The sequence below is a fragment of the Sinohyriopsis cumingii genome, chromosome 13 (genome assembly GCF_028554795.1).
Source record: "Sinohyriopsis cumingii isolate HCF-2022 chromosome 13, ASM2855479v2, whole genome shotgun sequence".
NCBI lineage: Eukaryota > Metazoa > Mollusca > Bivalvia > Unionida > Unionidae > Sinohyriopsis > Sinohyriopsis cumingii.
The window spans coordinates 79,235,530-79,263,255 of NC_142973.1; the positions used below are offsets into that span (position 1 = coordinate 79,235,530).

General features: G+C 36.7%; 1 protein-coding gene across 2 annotated transcripts; it reads left to right on the forward strand.

Moving 5' to 3' along the window:
- The first annotated feature begins 8,077 nt into the window (after positions 1–8,077).
- On the forward strand, positions 8,078–27,321 carry LOC149785873 (eukaryotic translation initiation factor 6). 2 transcript variants are annotated; one of them, XR_016425472.1, is made up of 8 exons: positions 8,078–8,306; positions 14,351–14,436; positions 15,484–15,659; positions 20,582–20,692; positions 23,291–23,356; positions 24,252–24,433; positions 26,140–26,899; positions 26,936–27,321. XR_016425472.1 is itself a non-coding variant. In XM_089979857.1 (7 exons), exons 1-7 carry the CDS (start codon positions 8,200–8,202, stop codon positions 26,147–26,149), a joined length of 738 nt encoding a protein of 245 aa, XP_089835983.1. In that variant the 5' UTR covers positions 8,078–8,199; the 3' UTR covers positions 26,150–27,321. The 2 variants fall into 2 exon arrangements, 1 of the variants encoding a protein (XP_089835983.1); XM_089979857.1 differs by having other exon boundaries at positions 26,140–27,321.
- Positions 27,322–27,726: the final 405 nt, after the last annotated feature.

Sequence of the window (27,726 nt, forward strand, 5' to 3'; positions counted from 1 at the left end):
CTCTGGTTGGGGTTGGTATTTTTGCACGTAGCATTCGTGTTGCAGGTCCACGATGTAGTGACAAATGTGACATTTTTTTTTCCTGAACATACGTGTGTCTTGGTACTGTTCGTACGTAGGCCTTGTCGACACGTAGGGCACAATCTCAGCAGTTGACAAGCACATTTCTGCTGTGAACCTTGCGTCTTCAGATGTTGTTGGTAACAGGCAGGGCTGACAAACGTGCGCAGACAAGCAGGACAATGTACTCTTTCTTGTCCTTCGCTCAGACAGGGTGGAGAGGCCAAACATCCTGGGCATTTCCATCCGCAATGTTTGTGTTGCTCTCGATTGTTATAGCCATAGTCACATTTCTCACAGTAATAACTGTATCCCAGGAATCCAGTGATAGTGGTAATGGTATCGAAATGGTCATCATGATAATAGACATGAATGTATTTTCCATCCTTAAAGTCTTTCCCTCGAAACAACAGAGGTCCGCGCATTTCTTGAGGGTGCACTTTCAAGGTGTAGAGTGGAGCTAGGACATCTTGCAATTTCTGCATCTCAGGAATGCCACAGGATGTGTCTTTGGACAGTCCGGTTTGTTGTAACAGGAGTTCTGCTTCGTTTCGTTGTTTGGCTCGGTCGGATCGTTGAATAGTTTTCCAGGCTCTTTTCCATTCTACAGTGTCGTTCTTGTTGGCATAGGTTCGTCCCACAACGATGGCTCGGGCTAAACACATCTGGTCTTGAGAATTGTGAATTTGGACGAGACTCTTTTTGGTGTTGCGAAGGTCGTTCACCAATAACACCTTATTGCGTTGTCCGGTCCCTTGAGGAGGAGAGACGTGGGCCATTTTCAGTGTGGCTTTACCATCGGTGATGTCAAACTGGTCATTAGATTGTTGTACGTGTTGAATCTTGTCCATGACTTTGGAAGGGGTTAGTTCTGCGGGTCTGCTAAACTCGATCCAAACAGGGGATTTCAAGCTGTCGTGATCTATGGATAGTGTCAAGCGATCGTCTTCTTTGGGTTGACATTGTCGCTTGTGTGCGTTGAGCAAAGAATCCCACATCTCGGTGATAAACCATTCTGCTTTCTCCAATGGTACGTCGGACTCGAAATCTTTAAACTTCACTGTGTAGGTGTAAGCCGTAGTTCTAAATTTTCTAGAGGGGCGCTTTTCCGTCTCTCGAATGGAATAGTACTTTTCAGGGTTGACTAAGGGTGGTGAACTTTGTTTAGAGGGTTCGGATTCTGGTTCACTCATGTCCTCTTCAAAATCACTGGCATGAATTTGTGCCAAGACTTCAACTCTGGTACGAGGCGATAGATCACGTTTCTGCCTCTTACTTTCTTCTTCTTTCTTCTCGAATGAATAGGATCGTTTCATCTTGAGTGCAAAACGTCAAATGACTCAAGTTTAAACACCATAGACTAATTTATAGTCATGGCAAACCAGCGTATATAAAAAGGGTGTGTGTCTTGTCCTTTCACTATTCATTTCACTCTCAAACCGAGCACAACGATGGAAGAGACTACCCAGATGGAAGGTTTCATCAGAGCTTTTCGAGGGGTCATTAGAAAATTCTCTTCAGACCAGCCGACGAACTACTCTCCTTTCTTTTGAGATAAAAGTCAAGATACTTGCTATATCTGTCAGAAGAAAGGGCATTGGTCTTCAGAGTGTCCAGACCGTCAAAAAAGAACAAAAACAGGGGCTAGAAAAGACAAAAGTCAAGATACCTGTTATTATTGTCAAGAAAAAGGACATTGGTCTCCAGACTGCCCAAAAAAGAAACAAGAGGAGTCGGAAGAAAAGAGGGATTCTTCAGAAGAAGAGAGAGATTCTTCAGAGGAAGAAAGCAGCCAGGTGAAGAAAAAGAAACAGGAGAAGAAAAGAAGAAGGGAAGAAAGTGAGGAGGAAGAGGAGGAAAAGACTGTGACGGTGAAGAAATTAAAAAAAAGAGAGAGTAAAAAAAAGAAACAGAAGAAGTGAATGTAATTTATAAAGTGTTCTGTTGTGAATTGTGAATTGGATTGTAACTATGGATAAAAGAATAAATTAATTATATAAGGTAAGTGTCTTTGAGTTTTGATTTTAAATAAGAAGCTACACTCACGCACTCATTCACAGACATGTACTATAAGGGTAAAATGGTTTTTTTTGTTGATTTTTGAGTTATTGGCAAATTGAAAGGCTATCTCTTTTCGAGATAAGTGGGTGGCCCTGAAAAGGGCCTTCTCTGGTGTAGGGGTGAGTTTAAGCAATCAACTTTAACTGCCTTAAGCCTTTCCCACGGCCAAGGCCTACTTCTGATGATGATGATTGGGTTGAAATCACTAAGGGTGGTACGATAGGCTTAGTCACAGGGTTGACGTGTTTAGCTCGGGAAGGTCGTATTCTCTTCGGTCGTGATAAAGAAGTCTGATACATTTGTTTCAGACTTCTTAACTCCGCTAAAATGTCCAACAGTACCGTGGCCGTTTGATTTTCACCCTCTTGTTTCTTTGCTGCTACTTCTTCTTCTTGTTGTTTTTTTCTTACCTCTTCTTGTTGTTGTTGCTGTAGGAGAAAAGCTTGTTCCGCTTCCTTTTGTCGTTGCATAAATTTCTCCAATTCTTCTTTCTGTCTCTGTCTAAAATTCTCCAATTGCGGTAATGAAGAATGAGACGAAGGTTCCGGAACAAATTCTTGCGAGGTAAGAAAATCCACAAAATCCCAATGTACCTCTTCTGAAAGTAAGTCCGGGTTCCCTTGGGCGGTCTCCACTGCTGGTGCACCCCAGTGAATCGTTTTCTGAATTTCCGTCATGTTGAATCACTGTCTCGCATATATTGACTGCACACAGGCGCTAGCGAATCTATATAGACCACGTGACGTCACAGACTGCTCTCTTCGGATTGGATGCGGGCTGACTGAATTTTGTCACGCGTGTTTGGATTGGTCAATGAACTCAATCCGTTTCAATCCTTCCTCTCCCTATAAATAAGCGCAGTTCAGTGCAATCACTCACCTGTTCTCGGAGCCTCAAGATGTGGATCGACGCTCAATCTTCCACCCTTGTGTCAACAATGATGTTCAGGACGGACATACCCATGTATGTCCGATCCAAGTGGACTGTTGTCGATAGGACAGATACTAGTCTATGGATGAGAAGAGTTTACATAGAAAGACAAGGATGCCTCAAGAGGGTACTTGTGTATGGACCTGCAGTTAGAAGGAGTTTAAGAAGAAGAAGATGTGACAGATGCCGTCTATGTTAATATTAACATAAAATCAAAGGCCCTTTTCAGGGCCACCCACATTTCTCGAAAAGAGACTGACTTTCCATTGCCTACCCCTTTTTTAATTTTTTTTTTTAAAAAAAAATCCCATGTTCAATTCCCCTTGTCCCGAAAGTAGTTTTTTTTTTCTAACATGTTCAATCCCCCTTTGTCCCTAGACAAACCCAAACTCTATTCCCATGTTCAATTCCCCTTGTCCCTAGACTGACCCAAACTCTATTCCCCATGTTCAATTGCCTTTGTCCCTAGAATCGATATTTTTTTTCCATTGTTCGAATGCCTTTGTCGCTAGAATGGATATTTCCTTTTTTTTCCTTTCTCCAATGTTAAATTCCATTGTCGCTAATCTTACCCAGGGTTTTTTGCCCATGTTAAATTTCCATTGTCGCTAATCTTACCCAGGGTGGTTAATGTTAAATTTCCATTGTCGCTAATCTTACCCAGGGGGTGTTTTTAATGCTAATTCCCATTGTCGCTAATCTCACCCCATATACTACTAGCCACGCAGAAATTAGGAATGTGAATACCGGTCTCTTGCATGCATTCGAAATCGAAAAAGATGAAATTGCCTTTCTTCTTGTGACCGTCCTCTTTCTCTGGTGGGGGTTGGTATTTTTGCAAGTAGCATTCGTGTTCCATGTCCACTATGTGGTGATAAATGTGACATTTTTTCTTTCCTGAACATACGTGTGCCTTGGCATTATTGGTACGTAGGCCTTGTCCACACGTAGGGCACAATCTCAGGAGTTGACAAGCACATTTCTGCTGTGACCCTTGCGTCTTCAGATGTTGTTGGTAACAGGCAGGGCTGACAAACGTACGCAGACAAGCAGGACAATGTACTCTTTCTTGTCCTTCGCTCAGACAGGGTGGAGAGGCCAAACATCCTGAGCATTTCAATCCGCAATGTTTGTGTTGCTCTCGATTGTTATAGCCATAGTCACATTTCTCACAGTAATAACTGTATCTCAGGAATCCGGGGATGGCGGTAATGGTATCAAAATGGTCATCGTGATAATAGACATGAATGTATTTTCCATCCTTAAAATCTTTCCCTCGAAACAACAGAGGTCCGCGCACTTCTTGAGGGTGCACTTTCAAGGTGTAGAGTGGAGCCAGGGCATCTTACAATTTTTGCATTTCAGGAATGCCACAAGATGTGTCTTTGGACAGTCCGGCTTGTTGTAACAGGAGTTCTGCTTCATTTCGTTGTTTGGCCCGGTCGGACCGTTGAATAGTTTTCCAGGTTCTTTTCCATTCTACCGTGTCGTTCTTGTTGGCATAGGTTCGTCCCACCACGATGGCTCGGGCTAAACACATCTGGTCTTGAGGGTTGTTAATTTGGACGAGGCTACGCTTAATGCTGCGAAGGTCGTTTACCAATAACACCTTATTGCATTGTCCGGTCCCTTGAGGAGGAGAGACGTGGGTCATGTCCAGTGTGGCTTTTCCATCGGTGATGTCAAACTGGTTATTAGATTGTTGCACGTGTTGAATCTTGTCCATGACTTTGGAAGCAGTTAGTTCTGCGGGTCTGCTAAACTCGATCCAAACAGGGGATTTCAAACCATCGTGTTGTATGGAAAGTCTCAAGCGATCGTCTTCTTTGGGTTGACATTGTCGCTTGAGTGTGGTGAGCAAAGAATCCCACACCCCAGTGATGAACCCTTCTGCTTTCTCTAACGGTACTTCAGCCTTGAAATCTTTAAACTTCACCGTGTATTTGTAAGCCGTGGTTCTAAATTTTCTAGAGGAGCGCTTTTCCGTCTCTCGAATGGAATAGTACTTTTCAGGGTTGACTAAGAGTGGTGAACTTTGTTTAGAGGGTTCGGATTCTGGTTCACTCATGTCCTCTTCAAAATCACTGGCATGAATTTGTGCGAAGACTTCAGCCCTGGTACGAGGCGATAGATCACGTTTCTGCCTCTTACTTTCTTCTTCTTCTTTCTTCTCAAATGAATTGGATCGTTTCATCTTGAGTGCAAAACATCAAATGACTCAAGTTTAAACACCATAGACTATTTTATAGTCATGGCAGACCAGCGTATAAGGGTGTGTGTCTTGTCCTTTCACTATTCATTTCACTCTCAAACCGAGCACAACGATGGAAGAGACTAACCAAATCGAACGTTTCATCAGAGCTTTGCGAGGGGTCATTAGAAAATTCTCTTCAGACAGCCGACGGAATACTCTCCTTCTTTTCGAGATAAAAGTCAAGATACTTGCTATATCTGTCAAAAGAAAGGGCATTGGTCTTCAGAGTGTCCAGACCGTCAAAAGAAAAAAAAACAGGGGCTAGAAAAGACAAAAGTCAAGATACCTGTTATTATTGTCAAGAAAAAGGACATTGGTCTCCAGATTGCCCAAAAAAGAAACAAGAGGAGTCGGAAGAAAAGAGGGATTCTTCAGAAGAAGAGAGGGATTCTTCAGAGGAAGAGAGGGATTCTTCAGAGGAAGAAAGCAGCCAGGTGAAGAAAAAGAAACAGGAGAAGAAAAGAAGAAGGGAAGAAAGGAAGGAGGAAGAAGAGGAAAATACTGTGAAGGTGAAGAAATTGAAAGAAAAGAGTGACTAAACAGTGAGACAGAAGAAGTCCATGAACTTTTCTAAAGTGTTCTGTTGTGAATTGTGAATTGGATTGTAACTATTGATAAAAGAATAAATTAATTATATAAGGTAAGTGTCTTTGAGTTTTGATTTTAAAATAAGAACGTACACTCACGCACTCATATACACGTACTATAGGGGTAAAATGTTTTGTTTTTTTTAATTATTGGCAATTGAAAGTCTTTCTCTTTTCGAGAGACGTGGGTGGCCCTGAAAAGGGCCTTTTTTTGGTGTTGGGGTGAGTTTAAGCAATCAACTTTAACTGCCTTAAGCCTTTGCCACGGCCAAGGCCTACTTCTGGACTGCGTACTGTTGATGATGATGATTTGGTTGAAATCACTAAGGGTGGTACGGTAGGCTTAGTCACAGGGTTGACGTGTTTAGCTCGGGAAGGTCGTATTCTCTTCGGTCGTAATAAAGAAGTCTGATACATTTGTTTCAGACTTCTTAACTCCGCTAAAATGTCCAACAGTACCGTGACCGTTTGATTTTCACCCTCTTGTTTCTTTGCTGCTACTTCTTCTTGTTGTTTTTTCTTACCTCTTCTTCTTGCTGCTGTTGCTGTAGGAGAAAAGCTTGTTCCGCTTCCTTTTGTCGTTGTATAAATTTCTCCAATTCTTCTTTCTGTCTCTGTCTAAAATTCTCCAATTGCGGTAATGAAGAAGGAGACGAAGGTTCCGGAACAAATTCTTGCGAGGTAAGAAAATCCACAAAATCCCAATTTACCTCTTCTGAAAGTAAGTCCGGGTTCCCTTGGGCGGTCTCCACTGCTGGTGCACCCCAGTTAATCGTTTTCTGAGTTTCCGTCATGTTGAATCACTGTCGCATAGATTGACTGCACACAGGCGCTAGCGAATCTATATAGACCACGTGACGTCACAGACTGTTCTCTTCGGATTGGATGCGGGCTGACTGAATTTTGTAACGCGTGTTTGGATTGGTCAATGAACTCAACCCATTTCAATCCTTCCTACCCCTATAGATAAGCGCAGTTCACTGCTTTGATTCACCTGTTCTCGTCGCCTCAAGATGTGGACCACAGTCGAATCATCCACCCTTGTTTCTTCAATGATGTTTAGGACGGACATGCTAATGTATGTCCGATCCAAGTGGACAGTTGTCCACAAGTCAGACACCAGTCTGTGGATAGAAAGAGTGTACGTGGAGAGACAAGGTTGCCTCAAGAGGACACTGATTTATGGCCCTCGAGTAAGACGCAGCTTGAGGACAAGAAGATGCCGCAGATGCCCTTTATGTTAAGGGCATATTAACATAAATCCAAAGGCCCTTTTCAGGGCCACTCATAGGTCTCGAAAAGAGATTGACTTTCCATTGCCCTCCCTTTTTTAAAATTCTTTTTAAAAAAAAAAAATCCCATGTTAATTTTCCCTTGTCTCTATACAAGCCCACGATTTATTCCCATTGTCCCTATACAAACCGACAATTTATTCCCATGTTAATTCCCCTTGTCGCTATACAGGCCCAAAATATATTCCCCATGTTAATTCCCCTTGTCGCTATACAGGCCCACGATTTTTCGTCCATGTTTAATTTACATAGTCGCTATACAGGCCCAGGGTGGTTAATGTTAAATTTACATAGTCGCTATACAGGCCCAGGGTAGTTTTTAATGCTAATTCCCATTGTCGCTATATCGCCCCACTTAACTACTGTCATTAAAAGACTTTCTCTCTCTCTCTCTCTCTCTCTCTCGTGATTGCACATATACTTTCTTTCCTCATGTGTGTAGATATCTTGTTACAAAACCTGGTGGCGATCACAGTTTAAATTATAAGTAGTGTGTAATCTATTTGACAGGGTGATGATAACAGAGTCTAAATTTGATTACTCAGTTTAAGTCGACCAAATTTCCTTTGTCGAAAGACTGTTTGGCCCCTTCGCGCGCCTGTGTAAGTTCCGCTTCTCATTATAAAAAAGTTTCATATAAAGACGAAGTTTGCACATCATATAAGGACGAAAGCACAGCCGTTAAAGAAGTCTGCACATCATATCGGAAAGTAGTAATGTTTAGACAATGAATATGTTGTGTATAAATACATTTTTCATTAAAAAAAACGTTCCATAGCTGTAATTAATTTGTCGTTTGTCTAAATTAGTGGCATAATCTCAGAATTCGTTCCCGTATCTGATTTTGGTTGATTATTTTACACTACATAGTTTTCTGTGACGTCTACACAGAAAATGTGACGTATTTCACTAAGGCTTCAACCATAGCATTGTGAAATTGCACGAGTTCACGTGGTTTTGCAAGAACTGTAAATTTGTATAAGTAGTATTACTCTAGCCCCTTCGGAAGAAAGTTATGGCCGTTCGTGCACAGTTTGAGGGACAGAATGATGTTGGTGTCTTCGCAAAACTGACAAACGCTTACTGCCTCGTGGCTATCGGTGGATCAGAAAATTTCTACAGGTACACTACAGTTCACGGATTTGAATTGGAATGACAGTAGGGTAGTGTAGCCTGTTTTTTTTTTTTCTTCTTTCTTTCTTGTTTTCAGCTGTCATCTTCCCATTTTAGATTTTGCTTGTATGCAAAGGAGCGTCCAATATTCTTGAGTACTTTCATTTGCCACTTAGTATAAGAATTTAAAACGCCCGTGATGTGTTGTTTGGGTCTTGCTAGTCCTACATGTAAGACATAGTACATTTTGATTTTGTTGAGGTGCTATGTCTTACTATCCAAATAACGGTCTTGTATAGTGTGTTCCGATGTCGTTGACATCGGAATGAGGAATCAAAGTTTCAGAAACATCTCACACATTTGGCAGCCTATATCGACATTTTTCCACTAATTTATGGGTAATTAATATACTTACTGTGCTGTCTTTATCCTGGTGGAATGAAAATATGACACTAGCAAAAGTGTGTATTTTCACTTTCCGTTGACATACATTTGAATTTGTTGCAATGCAACGGTAGTCGAAGTATGCCAAAGTAAGTTCAAGTAGGTTGATGTTTGGGATTTGTTTCTTGAATGAAACAAACCATTGCTAATAGTTTCCAGTAGACATAATATATTTTTTATCCGATTTTGGCATTCTCGGCTTTCATCCCATTCCATCCAACTGAAAAGTAGGCCAAAGAAACTTGAAAACGGGTCCATTTCTTTTGTGAGAATTAGAATTTATTAGAGAAAAGGCATCATAGTAAGTAAAGTCTGACTAAAACATTATAACTTTACTTTGTAGAAAAGTGTCATTATTTTAGTTGTCAGTTGTGTGAAATATTTCTGAAAAATTTACTTTTGTAATGATGTTAGTCGACATCAAAACACACTACACAGCGCCATTAGTTAGGCTGTAAGACCCTGACACCCACAACATAAATATCAGCGTCGGGTCTTACAGGTAGGACTATGGTCTTGCTAGTCCTACAACGTAAGACACATCACCCGATAGTTTTGTTTTGGAGGGTGATAGGTCTTACTACTAAATAACGGCGCTGTGTAGCATGTTTTGCTGTCAACTAACAGTATAACTAAAGTCAAATTTTCAGAAATATCCCACACAACTGGCAACCAATAACGACGCTTTCCTACAAAGTAAAGTTGTAATGTTTTTGTCAGACTTACTTACCCTGATGTCTTTTCACTAATAAATTCAAATTCTCACAAAAGAATTGGACCTGTTTTCAAGTTTCATTGGCCTTCATTTCAGTTGGCTGAAAAGTGATAAATGCTGGGAATGCTGAAATCGGGTTAGGTTGAAATATTATTCTTTAACTAAACGAATAAAAATATATTATGCCTTTTGGAACTGTAAAGCAACGTTTCGTTTCGTTCAAGAAACACATCTGCCACATGAACCCACTGAAACATACTTCGGTATACCTCGACTACTGTCACATTGCAACAAATTGAAATGTATGTCAACGGATCATGAAAATGCATCCATTTGCTAGTGTCACATTTTCGTTCCACCAGGATAAAGACAGCACAGTAGGTATATTAATTACACATAAATTAGTGGAAGAGTATCGACATATGCTGCCAGATGTGAGATATTTTTAAAACTTTGACTACTGTTTCGATGTCAACGACATGCTATACAAGGCTGTTATTTGGATAGTAAGACATAGCACTAAAGCAAAACCAACATGTGCTATGTCTTACATTGTAGGACTAGGGTCTTGCATCCTAGATAAATAATGTTGTGTATGTGTGTATGTCACTCTGATCATGTAGGCAAATTTACTCTTTTTAAAGATAATATTGTCATCCTAAAATGTAATACTAATATTGTTAACCAAAGTCTATTCAATCCAGATTATTTTTAAATTAGTCCTACAGCATTAGTCCTACTACAATGTAAGAATCGACACATTATGTTTTAGTGCTATGCCCTACTACCCAAATAACGGCCTTGTATAGTGTGTTCCTTTTTCGGCTGACATAGGAATGAGTAGTCAAAGTTTCAGGAATATCTCACACACTTGGCAGCCCATATCAACACTCTTCCACAGATTGATAAGTAAATAATATACTTACTGTGCAGTTTTTATCCTGGTGGAATCAAACCCTGACACTAGGAAATGGACACATTTTCATGTTCTGTTGTTGTACTTATGAATTTGTTGAAATGCAATGGTAGTCGAGGTGTGCTGAAGTAGGTTCATGTGGGGAATGAAATGAAACATTGCTTACAGTTCCAATAGGCATAATATATTTTTATTCATTTCGTTAAAGAACAGTATTTCAACTTAACCTGATTTCGGCATTCCCCCGCTTTCATTGCTTTCCAGCCTACTGAAATGTAGGCCACCGAAACTTGAAAATGGGTCTATTTCTTCTGTGATAATTGGAATTTGAATTAGAGAAAGTTGTCAGAGTTAAGTCAAGTCCGACTAATACATTATGACTTTGTAGAAAAGTGTCATTATTGGCTACCAGTTGTGTGAGATATTCCTGAAAATTTGACTTCGTAGCGACGTTAGTCAACATCAAAACATGCCACACAGCGCCAATAAATGCTTCAGCTAGTCCGATATCAATACACGGTTGGCACTTAATTAGGTTCTCAGAGAAATGCTCTTGGACATAGCTGTCAATGTAAATTGACATATTTTACATTTAATTACAAAAGGACACATTGCACTTATGATGATTATACTTTTATGATGATTACACTTTAAAAGAGCTACAAGATAGAACTACAAAACAAATTTCAGTTTATAAAAAAAATATTTAATTTGTATTTTTTTATTTATTAAAGTACTGCATCCACTAGGCGTAAGTGACATTTTCATTGATTGAAATTTCCCTTAATATCATCAATTAAAGTGTACTTAGAATGTCGTTTTGAAAGGAAAATGTAACAAGTTTAATGACTTCTTTTTAAAGTTGATATTTCATAATGTTAATTAAAATTTCCAGGTCCTATCTACCGTTTTCAGCAATAAAATGAGTGATATGACAAAATTTTTGTTACCAATTTTGATTGTGATTTTCTTAAAGTTCAACAAATAGGGATAACTTTTGTGATATTTTCTGATTTAAAAATGGGATCCACACCTGGCACTGCATTATAAACTGGTTTGCAAGTAATCAGGGCGCGAGTTGTCGAAGGAGTGGTGTACTGCACAGTGACCTTTGAGCTTGGTTGCACCCCGACATCCAAAGGTGCTCAACGCGAGCTTGATGTTGAGGGAAAAAACCATTAAAGGAAAAAAATCATACAGAGTGACAAAAATACCTTAGATTACCCCCATGATCCGTTCTGACATAGGACCCTCTCTATCATAATATATAAAAGAGAAAGTACAGAACTTCCAAATACTTTGTTCCACCCATGACCCTCGATTTCCTTTTGCTATTTCCGTTTTTTAAAACACACACCCATACTATATGGCTTGTTTTACTCCTAAGATATTTTTCTATTCATCAAGCCAGTATTGACTTTTTTGCGATGTACCAATCTGAAGTAACGGGCTCCAAAACGTGTGATTTTTTACTCTTGAGACAAGTCCGAGCTCATGTGATAATAAAATATAACCTTTTGACCCAATCATATTTCGCCATTGACGTGTGTGCCGCATAGTTTACCTATTTTGAAAATAGTCTCATGTATACAATGCATGTGTGGTGAAGACGACAATGTCTAATTCTTGCATGGAACAGGATTCCTAAAGTTGAATCGAGTTAATGGTAAGTAAAAACTTACTTTTGCCTCTACCACTGTTCTGTAATTCAAGAAGTGATGCACCATAGAGCTGAAACATGGTACATATAGCTCTTTTCACCAGTTTTCACATGTGCATGCACTTGTCCAAAAATCAAAGATTCGCAAAAATTTCATGCTTTGGAGCCCGTAACTTCAGTTTGGTACAACGCAGAAAAGTCAGTGATGGCTTTATGGATAGAAAAATATCTCAGGAGTAAAACAAGCCATAGAGTATTTACATGTGCCTTTAAAGACATAAATAGCAGAAGGAAATCAAGGGTCATGGGTGGAACGAAGTATTTGGAAGTTCTGTACCTTCTCTCTTTTATATTATGATAGAGAGGGTCCTATGTCAGAACAGATCATGGGGGTAATCTAAGGTATTTTTGTCACTCTGTATGTTTTTCTCGTTTAGATTATTGTTTTTGATTTTTTTCTCAACATCGAGCTTGCATTGAGCACCTGTGTCAACATCAGTTTAAAAAAGAATTGTCATTTTGGTATACTTGAAATTTAGATTCATATTATGAATGAATGTGCATTGCAACATATTTTCCAGTTGGTCTGGAATGAATGGATTTTGGTTTTATTTTTGTTAATTCTGCTGATTGTGGACAGGATTTCAGTTCCTCACAAAATACGTGTCTGAGATTTCAGAGGGGAGGAACAAATCTTGACTTGCAGCTCAGCTGCATATGTCTTTCTGTTCTGTCATTGAATGTTTGGAATCATAATGTGGGAAAATTATGAACTCTTTGAAGTGTAATTATAAAAAAAAACGCATGGAATATCACATTCATTTCATTTTGAGTGCAGTATGGAGAATATTATTGCAGTTGGAAATGAAGTTGAAATTATAGTACAGTTGTGTGCATTCAGGCTTTATAACCTGTGACATAGCTCGTGTAATTAGGATTTGCATAACTAAGAAAGTACATTTTGAGGTAATTCAAGGTGCAAAAATGTAAGTACTGTATATATTTTTTGCCATTCTTATTACCATCTAAAGAAGACATGTCTTTGCTTGGTCACTTGCATGCCCTTTGTAGGGACCCCATCTATGTTATGACCTGTATGGCGGCTATCACTAGCATAAATCTGAAACATTGTATGAACAAAGTCAATGCGGAAAATTGCAAATTATTGGTGTGTGACAGTCCATTTAGCCAGCAGAAATAAGAATTCTTTGTCGCCTTGGTTTTTTGGCTCTGAGGTCCTTACTTTTCTACTGAAACCTTAAGAAGCATATTTTTTTTTGCCATGAACTTGGTATTTTCACTTATAAAATGATATGTATCAGATAGGTATGCAATATCCCTTGCGCTTAATATGCTTTTCTATGCTATTTCTGTATACAACAGAGAGCAATGGTCATAGTCCAAACAATTCCATTAATGAAAAGTTACGAACATTTCTCATTGTTTAAATGACGAGAATGGTATTTTCATTATAGCATCACGTGTTTGTTGTGTGTATTGCAAATATCACGTTCATTCATTTGTGAATCAGTAAACTCATCCACATTGTTCACTTTATCATCTCTTCTTTCAAATAGCTTTAGTTCTCCATAAACAAATCTAATGAATTAAAACCTACAGCATCTACTACATGAGTGTACATGGTTTGTTTACAGTGTAGTTCCTAATACACTATACTATTTATAGGAACACATGACATGCGTGTGTGTGTGCAGTATCATTGTGTTCAGTATCATAAAATGCTGCACGATTCTGACGCTGGAAAGTTATTGGAGAAAAAAGTATAAAATAATATTTACACTAAATGAAAAACAGTTTAACTTTATTGAAAATAAATTCACATTTTGAGTTTTACCTTTAGTTGGTACGTTAAGCCACTGTTTAAATGTAACAGACACACACACGCACGCAATTTTTTGTGAAAGATCATCTGATAGCAGTTGTCACTTGATTTAAAGCTAGTACAGAATTACTTCGATACTATAATTGCTGCAAGCTGAGGTATTGATTTGCTTTGCTGTGGGGACATAAGCTGTTACACTTCTAAATTTCAGGTTGCTTTTATACAAGAATTAAAAGGGTCAATAGATGTCTCTACATTCTATTTTAAAGGCCTTGTATTATATACTAAGGCAAGTCCAACCTTTTTATGGTGTGGATCTGATTTATAATAGGACTGTTAATTTTGCTTCAAATGGCCAACTTTCCCCATTTTTCAGAAACATAGACGGGGCTTGCCGCTTGAAAGACAACCTTCCCCAGAACTACCCTCAGGATCTGTCCCCATATACAGTTGGATAGTTTGCTTTCTTTTTCAGTGTATTTGAAGGTGACTTGGCAGACACAATACCAGTTATCCATGCTAGTCTGGCAGGCTGCAGAATTATTGGCCGTATGTGTGTTGGTAAGACTTATTGTTATATTAAATTTTTAATCTGAGGAAGCTGAGAAAAGAAAATTAACATTTTATTTGTAGGTGTAATTGACCAGTCTTCACCTATCAACAACCAACAGTAAGTTGTTATTTGAACAGATGTGAAATAATAGTTTTCACCCCACCCCCCAACCAATTGAATTTAGGTTACATTGAACAAGCGCTCACTATTCAAAATCTATTCAGTTTTATTTAACCTCATGTATAAAAATGCCAAGTCTTTGCTCTTTCAGCGATATCTGGCTTGAAAAAGAGAAATACAAGGAACGGCTGAAAAAGGATAAAAGATGTAAATGAAATGTGTTTTGTACATTGTGTAAAAAGACGATCAACTTGGCTTCTAATACCAAAATGATTGATGAGAAAAAACAGCAACTATAATAATGCATTTAAAGTAGTGCTGATGTCTGTTAAGAGAACAATTTATTTTGTATTAAATCTGATGCATAAGTTACATATTTCTGAATGTTAACCTATCTTCCAGTCATTGCAAAGCAATTTTAGGAAATTAATAATAGTTTGAATATCATCATTAAATAATATTGTAGTATTTTGTATTTGTTTTCTCATGTAACATAACTAGTTTAAAAAATCTTAGCAAAAATAGAGGTCTTGGAAATCTATGTTTGTGGTCTTTGAAAGTTTGGGGAAAGTCTTTGAACTTATCATTCAGAATTCTGTATGAACCCTGATGAAAGAAACAACATTAAATACACTCACTATTTGTAACAGATGAAAAGGTTGTACTTTCTTACAGGCATTGGAAATGGCCATATAGTTCTCACAAGCTCTTCAGATCAGGAACACAGAAATGCCCACTGCCCAATGCTTCTTGACCTCCTTACTTTCTTAGAAGGGCAGCCTTTCAAAGTAACATCATTTACGATTGGTTGAAACAAAATATCAAAGTTAAGAGTTCCTAATTTGCAGACTGGGAACTTGGAATGCTCTCCCTCTATCTCTCTCTCTTGTCCCCTTTTTTCCCTTTATGATTAACACATATTTTTACTTTTTCAGGCAACAGAAATGGTCTCTTAGTCCCAATAAGCACAACTGATCAGGAGCTACAACATATTCGCAATGCATTGCCAGACTCTGTCAAAGTACAGAGAATAGAAGAAAGATTGTCTGCCCTTGGAAATGTCATAGCATGCAATGACTATGTTGCCTTGGTCCATCCAGATATTGACAAGGTAGAGAAGACCCTCTTTTCACTTCTGATATTTCTATTGCTCATTTTATTTATATATTGTCCCCTGTTTTAAGTAAATTGACTTACTTTACATAAATCCAAGTGTTTCCTCAGACCACCCATATCCCAAACAGTTGGCTAGTGTTGGACCACCAATACCCCAATGGTTAGTGTCAGACTACTTATCCTCTGTTAGTTGGCTAGTGTTCAATCGTATTTTAGTAGGTATTCCAATCATTTTAAGGGCATCAGCAAATACAGTTAAAAGCACTAAGCTGTTGTTACCATCCATAAAAACTGTGAGGTCAGATCAGGTTGGTGTACTTCCAACACTTTTCCAGTGTAATATTGGTCATCGTAATACACAGCTACCCATGTGAAGCAGTATGAGGATAGGATGTCTCAGAACAGTTTCTTAATCCACTCATAAACCTGAAGTGTATAAGGTTAGAAAGAGTTAAGTCAGATGCACTTGAACTGATGAATATGCAACAAAGCAAAAGAAAAATAAGAAGTAAAATAATTTAAATAAATTTGTATAGAATAATTGTTTGCCCAAAATAGTATTTTGTTTTTAAAAATGGTCCTGTTTTGTGGTTGAGCACTGCTTGATCTTTGATTTCCTAAATGAGGCTAAATGAATTCAATTCACATGAAGTATTTAAAATGAATTAGGTACTTTTAGCTACATTTAATGATGCTGACCTGAAGATTTGCAGAGTTTTTACAGACTGGAAAAATTAGAAATGCCATGTAGATATATAAAAATTGGAAATTGCAGATAGGTCTTTTAGTTTTAATGTCTTAAAATGCCAGTCTGTAGCCAGATTTACAATGCCCTTTCATCTTTAATAAACACTTATCCTAAATTTTGCACCTTGCTCAAAATTAAAAACCAAAAAAAAAAAATGAAAAGAAATAAAGACGGATAACAGAGCCCATATTCCTTTTGGTGAATCATGTTTGCAGACAGAAAGATCAAAATTTTATTTTATCACTGTCCAGTTCAGTCTATTCACATACAAGAAGAAAAACAAATTACATGAACAAATTTACTTTAAATACGTAAAATAACATGCCAAGCTTCATCCGGGGCCATTTTTGCATGCATATTTCATGTGTAAAAATGACAGCTGAGGAAATTGGATTTGAAAAGTTTTCCTTGAACCATAGAATAGGACCTCCAATTAATGACTTCAGTTACTCAAAATACAGATATAAAGACCAAAAAAATATAAAACATTAAAAACAAATCATTTTACTTACAAACTAGCGATAAATAATCCATGGATGGAATATCAGAGGTCATAATACATCTTGGATTTACATCAAGTCATGTGGCATAAGGCCAGCCATTGCATATGGTTATTCCCAGCATACTTTAAAAATCGCTGCGATCTTGTGTGATGTCACAGAAAATTCCACTGTTTATACAGAAATAAAGTATAATGAACACTCTTTAAAATGATATCAAATTTGTATTTTAAAATTGAGATTTACCAAAAAAATTGTCCTTTTTAAGTTATCTTAGTGTATAGTTTCAAGCAAAAACTACACCGATTTACACAATAAAGATGTTAAAATGTAGGTCATTCTCTCAGCTTTGCATTGCTAAATATAGTTACATGGGAAATACCATGCATAATCCCAAGCCTTGCAATAAACATGTATGTGAAACAAAATGTTCAGATGAATTGCCATTGCACAAATTATGCCCTTTACATACCTCAGACAGACATAATTTTAAATATGAATATGAAAATAAAAGAAAAACACAAAGATTTATGCACAAAATGATAGAAGAAAAGTAGTTATTGTGACAAATGCATATATTTATTGATTTTATGAAAAGTGATGGCATGTAAAGAAAAACATTTCCTAATGGAAAATAACCTTCTAGAAAGTTCTTAATGTTTACAAAATAAAATATTTGTTATTATTAGAAAATCTTTATAATATACAACCTGGACAAGATCAGGTACACCAGGTAAACTGTAGGGCAATTCCAGTAACCTAGACCTATACCCAAATAAACATTTATTTCTATTTATAATGATCCTGAGATTAAACCCATACACAGAATATTTTAGCTATGTACTAGTTGTTTCCAGAATAAAATTTTAAAAATCGATAATTCAGGTCAGGTAGAAAATAAACTTGATTTTGGATAATGTTAAGTCCAACACACGATGTTACATTATAGTAGCATAGAAAGAAATTTTAAAAAAATTAACAAACAAAGCAAATTAAATATACATAACAGTACACCATGCATTAGTTGAATGGAGGTCGTGTCAGCATAGTGTGATCGGGGGAGTACATTTGTACTTGGATATGTCGTGACTGCCCTAGACACTGATTAGATAATAATAATTTTGAAAAGTATTGTTGACAATGAAGGTGTTTCACAAGGGAATTCAGCAAGGGAAAAATAATTTAAATACCTGGAATCTTTTCTGGTTGTTCTGAGTTGTTGATTCAGTGCACATTAGGTGACTGTATAAGAGAACTAAATTACCGCATTCTTATTCTTCCATTATTTTCCAGTTCATGAGAGGAAATTTTATATATTTATAATTTGTTCATTGAAATTGCAGAGCGGAAATAGCATTTATTCTAAATAGTACCTTGCTATGCTACTGTGAAATTATTCAAGGGCTGGGATTTTTTCATAATTTCATTGGATTATGTGAAACACTCAGACTTTAGTGATATGCATCTTTCACTGGATTACCTTTAAGTAAAAAAAGTATTTTGGATTTAGAACTGATTTTTCGTGGTGCTAGCATAGCACATAAGCACATTAAAACCTTCATTCTGAATACCTTTGGATTGTTTCCAGAATACTGTGAAGTTGATAGTACATTTAGAAATATAGGAATTCATACATACTGTAAGTTATTTTTTAATTCTTTCACTTTGTTTGATTTTATGTTTTAGGGAAATAAGTTTATTTTGGAAAATTGAATGATCATTATGTTTTACCTAATCTTGTTACATAGTTTTAGCCCCTAGGATGTAACCGGAATTCATGCAAATCCAATCAATAAGACATTTCAGTCAGCCAATGAAATTGATTGACTTAAGCTTCTTTGGCAATGAGAACATTCTATTCATTAGGCATGAGATAAACTCAATTCAGTCTAAAATCAACCATAATGATCTTTTATCTCTGTTTGCTTGGGACTTTTTATGAGCCCTATGGGCATCATTGAAGGAAATTTCTTGATCAGTGTGCAACAAATAAAGAACATTTGCACAAGGGCATAGCCTAGAATGAATCTTGCAAAAATCTATAAATAATTGCAAAATACAATTATGGACTTGGATTACTGTTTGTAGAGAAGTGACAGTTATGGACTGATTATTATTTTATTTTGGATATTTTAGTGCAGCTTTAACATTTTTTTTGTCATGTCGCTACAATGTCTGCAGTGTGACAGTGTATAGGAATGTCTAACACTGGGGCATCATGCAGCAGTCATGTAGCATAATGTCCCACCCAGTTACATTATCCTGACACCAGGTAGACCAGTCCTAACAATAACCTCTTAATGCCAAGTGCCAAGCGAGGTAGCTGTAAGTACCATTTTTATTAGTCTTTGGTGTAACTCAGCCGGGGTTCAAACCTACGACCTCCTGCTTCCGAGGCAGACACTCTAACCACTAGGCCACTGGAGCGTTGGTTATTGTCTTTTAGAGAGCTGGCAGCTATGGATTGACTGCTGTTATAGAGGTGGCAGTTATGGACTGATTACTGTGTTATAGAGAGCTGGCATTTATGGACTCTGATTACTGTGTTGTAGAGATGTGACAGTTATGGACAGATAGATTCATAGAGTCTGCAGTTATGGACTGGTTACTGTGTTAATAGAGAGGAGGCCATTATGGATTGATTACTGTGTTTTAGAGAGCTGGCATTTGTTGACTATGATTACTGTATTATACAGAGGTGGCAGTTATAGACTGATCACTGTTTTAGGGTGGTGTAAGTTTGAGAGGTGACAGTTGTGGACTCATTATTATTTTATAGAGTTGGCAGTTATGGACAGGTTACTGTGTTATAGAGATGTGGCAGTTATGGACTGATTAGTGTTAATGAGAGGTGTGGACTCTGAATACTGTGTTATAAAGATGTGGCGTTATGGACTCCTGATTACAGTGTTACATGGAGTTGGTGTTTGTGTTATGGATTTGGATTACTGTGTTAGAAGGAATTGGAGCTGTAAAATAATAAGCTAATGACTCAGATGAGCTAATTATTGTCTTTTGATGGGTTAATTATGTATAAGAACCAAATTGAGGCTGAGTTCAATAGTGACTAACATCTGGCTAACTGCTAAGATGTCAAAATTAACCAAAATACGTAGTCACAAGCCACTTAAGAACTTTATCTTCTTTTATCAGCAGTGGCTGCCTATGCTGAGATTTCCTCGTTTTTCACTAGTACACATAAACAAAATATCAACAATACAGTGTAACAATCTCTTATACATCAAAGAAAGTGCCTATTTTATTGAGTGATTGTGCTTGGAAGAGACATTTTGATTGGCTGATTCAAACAACATGAAAAGTCATGTAGGTTTACAATTGCATGGAAATTTACTCATCTTCGCAGTGTTTGGCTAAGTAGATGTTCATATTCACAAGAAATAAGGACATTTTCCCTCTTGTGATCATAGGTGATAAAGGAATAGAATTAATTATTACCTGTGGCTTGCAGCAATAACCAGGATGCAACCTTCCAAACAGTTTGTAGGGAAATAGTCTGTGAAGGTGCTAGTTTTCCAATTTCTCGCATTAAAACTTTAGTTTCTGTTTTCATACTGCAAAGTACATGAATGACCATATTACATACACACTTGAACCAAAAATGTTTTTTATTAGAGCATTTACTCATTGTGAACATTTTCTGTTTTGCAGGAAACAGAAGAAATAATAACAGATATATTAAATGTAGAAGTTTTCCGACAGACAATTGCTGATAATGTCTTAGTTGGCAGTTATTGTGCTTTGAGTAACCAAGGAGGACTGGTAAGTTACCTGTGCATAGTACAATAATCATGACTGCCAGAATGCTTAATCTGTCTAATGTGTCTAGTAACACCAACTTTAAATTCACAGTCAGTACGAAACCTCGGTGTCACTCGGGACAGTACTCACACGTTGCACCAACATGTCATGAACATATGCAAGGCTGCATATCTTGAGCTGAGACGCATCAGCTCCATTCGCAAATATCTTTCAGTTGATGCCTCTAAAACACTTGTATGTTCATTAGTACTTTCAAGACTGGACTATTGTAACTCAATTCTGTCTGGTTCATCTCAGTATCTACTTCAGAAACTTCAAAAGGTTCAAAACACAGCTGCTCGGATCATACTTAGAGTACCACGATCAGAAGACACCTCCCCGTTGTTCTGTACCCTACACTAGCTATCCATTCGATTCAGAATCAAACACAAAATGTGTCTCTGTGCTACGTTTCACTGACGGACTCCAGTCTAATATGCCTATCCGACCTCACCCATGTGTACACACCAGCAAGATACTTACACTCCTCTTCTGACAATCATATACTCATTATTCCCACTACGAAAATGAAGTCATATGGACAACGTTCTTTTGAATACCAGGGCCCAGCAACATGGAATGAATTGCCCACTGATCTTAGACACAAGGACACCATGATCCGTTCAAGAGTACTCTTAAAACTCACTTATTTCAACTGCAAGAACAAACTTAAAGACCTAATAATGTTCCCTACCTTAAATATTTACAGCATGTTTTTATCTTTTCTAATTTCATGGTGTTTCTTTTCTGTAATAATATCATTATATATGTTTTTTATGTTATAGGTGTTGTCAAATGTTGTAAAACGCTTAGAACTTCTAAAGATCAGGCGCTATACAAAGTCCTCATTATTATTATTATTATTATTATCTCATTTTCTTAATCATTTATAGTAAGAAAATATCTAATAAAGGAACAGCAAATGGTACTTTTTAGCATTTTAGAGGGAACAAAAATAAGAAAGCTGCACATGATAGCATGAGTAGATTTTATTTACCTATTTTCCAGGTTGGCACTTGAATTTCACAAGTAGTCAACAAATTGACCCCAGAAAAATACTGATTATATTTGATTATTTAGTGTGCCATGGAAGGGCTGTACTCTGAAATTTTCCATGCTGGATCGGATTCTGATACATTTTTAGTAATTAACTTTAATTGACATGTATTTTGATTTAATTCCCCCCTTTCACTAAAGTTTTGCATACATTGTGATTTTATTGACTTGTTTTGCATTTTTATTGTAAGTCTTTTATAACATTTATGCAATATTAAAAATATCTTTTGCTAATGATGGTCAGCTACTTCAAGGCAAAAATATTCCATAAATCTTTAATCATATGATATGTTATTATTATTGAGCCTACATTCATGAGAAGTGAGAAAAAACACTTCTGTTGTCATCAGTAGTTTTTAAATTTTTTTAGTTCAAGAGTGTTTTTTCATTTCCTTATATTTCCTAACTCTTGTCCATTTAACCTTGGGATCCAGGTCCCAGTCATAGAAGATTGGTGTTAAGGTTTGGTTAGAGTTTTATTTCATAAAGCTCTTGATGAATTGTGCTCATAATTTTAATGTATCATTATGATGTTAAGACATCATACAGTGCCATTCTTTGGACCTTGGCATCTTGATCATATGCTTTGATAATGGCTTGACATGCAGGCCCTGAATTGCCACTTGAATATTGTTATCACCATTCATGATCCATAGTGCCAGCACAAATGTTTTTCCTCGTATCCCAAAATTAAATAGTGGAGTAATGGGTCACTTCATCAGTAAGAATGGTTATAGATATGGTTAGGGGGTAAATACATTATGTATATGGAACTGACAATCATGGAGACAATTTTTCGGACATGAAATATGACTTCAGCATTGGCCCATGGGTCTGCCCTTACTCCAGACTCTTTGTCTTAACTAGAAACATATTGAGATCCCCACTCTATAGCCATATTTATACTTGTGCAACTGACATAGTTCCATGGGTACAAATTATGGTAGTGGGTCATAACTTTTAAACTATTAAGTTCCCCACCCTATAACTATATATACACTTACCTGGCTTATAGATAGAAATTCAAATGTACAATTAATATTGGCCCTGGGTCTTTCCTTACCCCCTGTGAACTTGGATCCTGGGTTATGTCTTGGAAATTATTCAGATATCACCCTTTAACCATGTGTGTCTGTGTGTGTGGTTTGTACTTGTATGGCTTGAAAAGTTGACTTTACATAATGCAACTGCTATTGGATCCTGGGTCTACTTTTAGCCCCTAAGGACTTGGCCCATTGGCCATTATGGTAATCGCAAACTATAAAAGAGCACCATGTCTATAACCATATACTGAACATGAAAAAGAAAATACAAGTACGTTTCTAACAGTGACCCCTGGATCAAACGTAATGCTTAGGGATTTGGCCATGGGGTTTAATTGTCACTGGTGGGTAAGCATGGGGCCATCTTTTAAAAACTGACTTCTCTATCTCTTATGCTATAGTTTGTTATAAAATTTCCTTTCTGAGTAGTATAATTTGTGTGTCTGTATTTGTTTTTTAGGTTCATCCCAAAACCAAGATAGAGGATCAGGATGAATTGTCATCTTTATTACAAGTTCCATTGGTGGTAGGTTTCTGTATTTCTATAGCACCTGAATGTTAGGCCATGTTAGTTGATGGTATGGTCCTTTGTCCGTCATGTGCTGTGTTTATAGTTACTAATTACAATTGAGTCTAAAATAACTGACTGACCAAATTGCACAAGATTTTACTGAGATCTTTCTGGCATCAGTGCCTTTCAAATTTTATCCATCATCCAGTATCTCCTCTGCGGCTAAAAACAGATCAATCTTATAGTCACTTCTAAACTCTGCCCCAGAAGAATTTGACAAAGTATCCTGTTATGGAAGTCTTGAAGATTTGATCCAGTGATATAAAATCCATCATCAGATAGACTGCCATTGCTATAATAGAGAAACCTTTGACAGTATCTCGTAAACTGCTCAACAGAATTTGACCAAGTATTATCAACGTGATTGTAAAATGAGGATTCATTCAATAAACAGCCCAGTTCCCTAATGCTGCTTCCCCCCTTGGTTTTCTCAATGTCAAAGCGATTCTTTTTCATTTCTTGGAGGTCCCTCTGTAACTCGCGTCTTGCTTATATTGTGGACCCTGTTGTGCATGATTTATCAAGGGAGAGGTGTACTTTTATCACATGAAAAGGCCAAGTCACCTTGATCATTACTAACCATTGGGGATAGACTATCGAGTCATAACTTGAAAATTATTCAGAATCTTGGCTTCGGCGTACACTTAATTGTGGAATTGATTAGAGTGACCAACAAAAAGGTGGGTGCCTGAGGCAAAAAAGATTTGTAGTGTTCCATAGAGCCCTCGCCTTCAACTGCTGTCATTGTATAATCTTAAGTAATGTGAAAACTTCTTATCTGGTTGTATGTATGTAATACATAATATGTACAATTTTTTTATGGCTGCATTCCTGACGTTTGTAATTTCAGGCTGGTACAGTGAACCGTGGGAGTGATGTGGTAGGAGCTGGCTTGGTTGTCAATGATTGGATTGCATTCTGTGGCCTTGATACTACTAGTACAGAGCTTTCTGTGATAGAAAGTGTGTTCAGGCTTGGAGATTCACAGCCTTCAACCATAGCCAAGGAGATGAGAGAGTCGCTGATTGACAGGTATACCCAGCTCACTGCTACCTTTCTTTACCATAATTTTGCTGACTTTAAGTCATTTTCTTATATTATTCTTTTACAGGAATTTTGGATTGGTTCTGAAGGTCAAATTCTGTATAATTTATAAAATGTAATATGGTGAGACTCTAAATGTCCTGATTGCTTATTCCTCCAGGAGTTGCCGGTGTTACATCTCGGGGATGAATCTTGAGTGACAGGATTAGGTAAAACCCAACAATCATTCAGTTTTTCAGAATATACATTTATTTAATTAAAATATAAAATCAAACAAAGTTAAACAATAAAAAAAATTAGTGTTTGAATTATTATAATATTGTCCTAAATAGTACTAATTCGGAAACTGTCCAAAAGTTGTCTGTAAGTTCTAATATGTTTATGTGCTACCATGCTAACAGCACTGAATCAGTTCTAAATCCAAATTTGTTTACTTCAGAATAATCCCATGAATATAGAGTATCACTGAAGTTCTTGAAAGTTTAACATAATTCAATAAAATTATTTGTTTTGTTCATAAATGACGTATCCCTAAAACTAGGAGTAGAAGTCTTATCAGCAGCCATGTATATTGATGACACTACTTTCTTGGATGTTCAGGGTAACCAAGCCAAAGTTGAAAAAATAACAACTTTGATTATAGGATGGTTCATTATCTGCAATGGGTACACACTCTTAAACAACAACTTTGATTATAGGATGTTCCATTATCTGCAGTGGGTACATTATCTGCAGTGGGTACACATTCTTAAACAACAACTTTGATTATAGCATGGTTCATTATCTACAATGGGTACACACTCTTAAACAACAACTTTGATTATAGGATGGTTCATTATCTGCAATGGGTACACACTCTTAAACAACAACTTCGATTATAGGATGGTTCATTATCTGTAATGGGTACACACTCTTAAACAACAACTTTGATTATAGGATGGTTCATTATCTGCAATGGGTACACACTGTTAAACAACAACTTTGATTATAGGATGGTTCATTATCTGCAATGGGTACACACTCTTAAACAACTTTGATTATAGGATGGTTCATTATCTGCAATGGGTACACACTCTTAAACAACAAGTTTGATTATAGGATGGTTCATTATCTGCAATGGGTACACTCTCTTAAACAACAACTTTGATTATAGGATGGTTCATTATCTGCAATGGGTACACTCTCTTAAACAACAACTTTGATTATAGGATGGTTCATTATCTGCAATGGGTACACACTCTTAATCTGCAAAGCTACACAAAACACACAGTGACAACTCATCAAATGTTTTAATGGCCCCCCCCCCAACTCCAAAGCTAGTCTTCATTTTCTTTGCAGTTAAAAATTTTATTCAGTTTAATTTTGTGAAAAGTTCTTGATGTGTGTATCTGTGTGAGGGTATTTTTTATAAGTTATCTCCGATTTAAGTAGCCTGTAATTCCATAAAACTCAATAGGCATTTGTCTTGACAGCATAAAGTTTGAATAGAATGACTTCAGTGAGTTTATGTTCTTACTGACATGAGTTCATACTGATTCATTACACATTTTTGTAGCAGTTAGAAGGAACGTTTTTTTGTGCTGTATAAGGTTATCTCCCTTCATTAATTGTCATGCATGCAGTAATGCTGAGGACTGAATGCAGCATAAACAATTTAATATAGCCAAGTCATTAAATCTTCGTTTTTCTTTCAGTATGACATAATTCAAAATTTGGTAGTGATGAGGATATGGATCGACTTTGAAAGAAGACAGAGAAGATATTCCAATAGAAAGGAGGACTTGGAATGGAGAATTGTATTCATTAGAATACTTAACTTTGGACAGAAAGGCTATGAAACTTTCAAATATTGTGCATTTGATTGCCTTTCAAATTTATTTCAGTCATTGAAATCATTCACACACCTTGGACAGTAATGGTAGTGCTTTCCTACCAAATTTCTTTCCTTCTTGCAATATTGAATGTTATACAGTTTGTTATGGCATCAGAGATTATGCCGATCAAACAAATCTAAGAGTATATGCTTGTCAGCAGGGACAATGATTATGTCAAGCATATTAAGTCATTTTCTGCAGCATGTGTTCATGAAATGCACACAGATTAAGGCATGGTTTCAATGTAGAATTCATATCTCCATTGTCAGTAGTATGTTGTTCAAAAATAGGGTGATCCATTGTGAAAAACCCAGTTGAGGTATTTATAAAGAAAACATTTTGACAGTGCTAAGGTGCACAGTAAAGATATGATTTTACTTAAAAACTTTTCATTGATATATTTTGGTCATCTTCAATTAAGTTTATTTAATAGGTGCTTTTCAAATTCTTGATTATAACCAACAGTTGTTTTGATAAATGAATCTGGCAATAAATATTTATAACTTAAGCGTGATAAAATTGAAGAATAGACACATTCAGGCTGTAGGGACTAAATTAATATGTAACTATACACAATCAGGCTGTAGAGACTAAATATGTAACTATACACATTCAGGCTGTAGGGACTAAATATGAATTATGCACATTCAGGCTGTAGGGACTAAATTAATATGTAACTATACACATTCAGGCTGTAGGGACTAAAATAGTATGTACATGTATACCTACAGGCTGTTCTGACTAAATTGGTATGTAGGTCTACACACAGAGGCTATACTGACTAAATTAGTATGTATGTATACACACAGAGGCTTTACTGACTAAATTAGTATGTATGTATACACAGGTTGTACTGACTAAATTAGTATGTATGTATACACACAGGGGCTGTACTGACTAAATTAGTATGTATGTATACATACAGAGGCTTTACTGAAATAACAGGATGTATCACATCATATGTACATTTGTCATGAAGTAAAAAATGTACAATTTTCTTTACATGTGTTTACGTATTGTTCCTGGTAGGTAGTTTTTATGAAGTTGATATGCTACTTCAAATTTAAGATTAAATTTCAGATCATAAGCCCACTATGGTATGGGGGTATAGGTAAGTATAAGATTACTAAGGAAACTACAGTGAATAAACAAACTGAAAATAAATGCAAAATATGTGCACATGGAATGGAGTTCATTTACAAGGAGAGGTAGAATATTCAAATTTTGCTAAAAATGAGCTCACAGAAGTTTGCGGTTTTAAAAGAGCATCTTTATTTATTGCCAAGTTTATGACATTTTTAGGCATTGGTAGCATTCTTAGGATAGGAATCTTTTACTCTCTATTATGAACTAGTAATACAAAATTCATCATCGCCTTCATATGTCCAAAAAAGTATCATTTTAGTC

Coding starts and splice junctions, on each gene's coding strand:
- LOC149785873 (XM_089979857.1), top strand. CDS start 8,200: ATGGCCGTTCGTGCACAGTTTGAGGGACAGAATGATGTTGGTGTCTTC. Junction 8,307..14,350: donor GGATCAGAAAATTTCTACAG/GTACACTACAGT, acceptor TTTCTTTTTCAG/TGTATTTGAAGGTGACTTGG. Junction 23,357..24,251: donor TATTACAAGTTCCATTGGTG/GTAGGTTTCTGT, acceptor TTGTAATTTCAG/GCTGGTACAGTGAACCGTGG.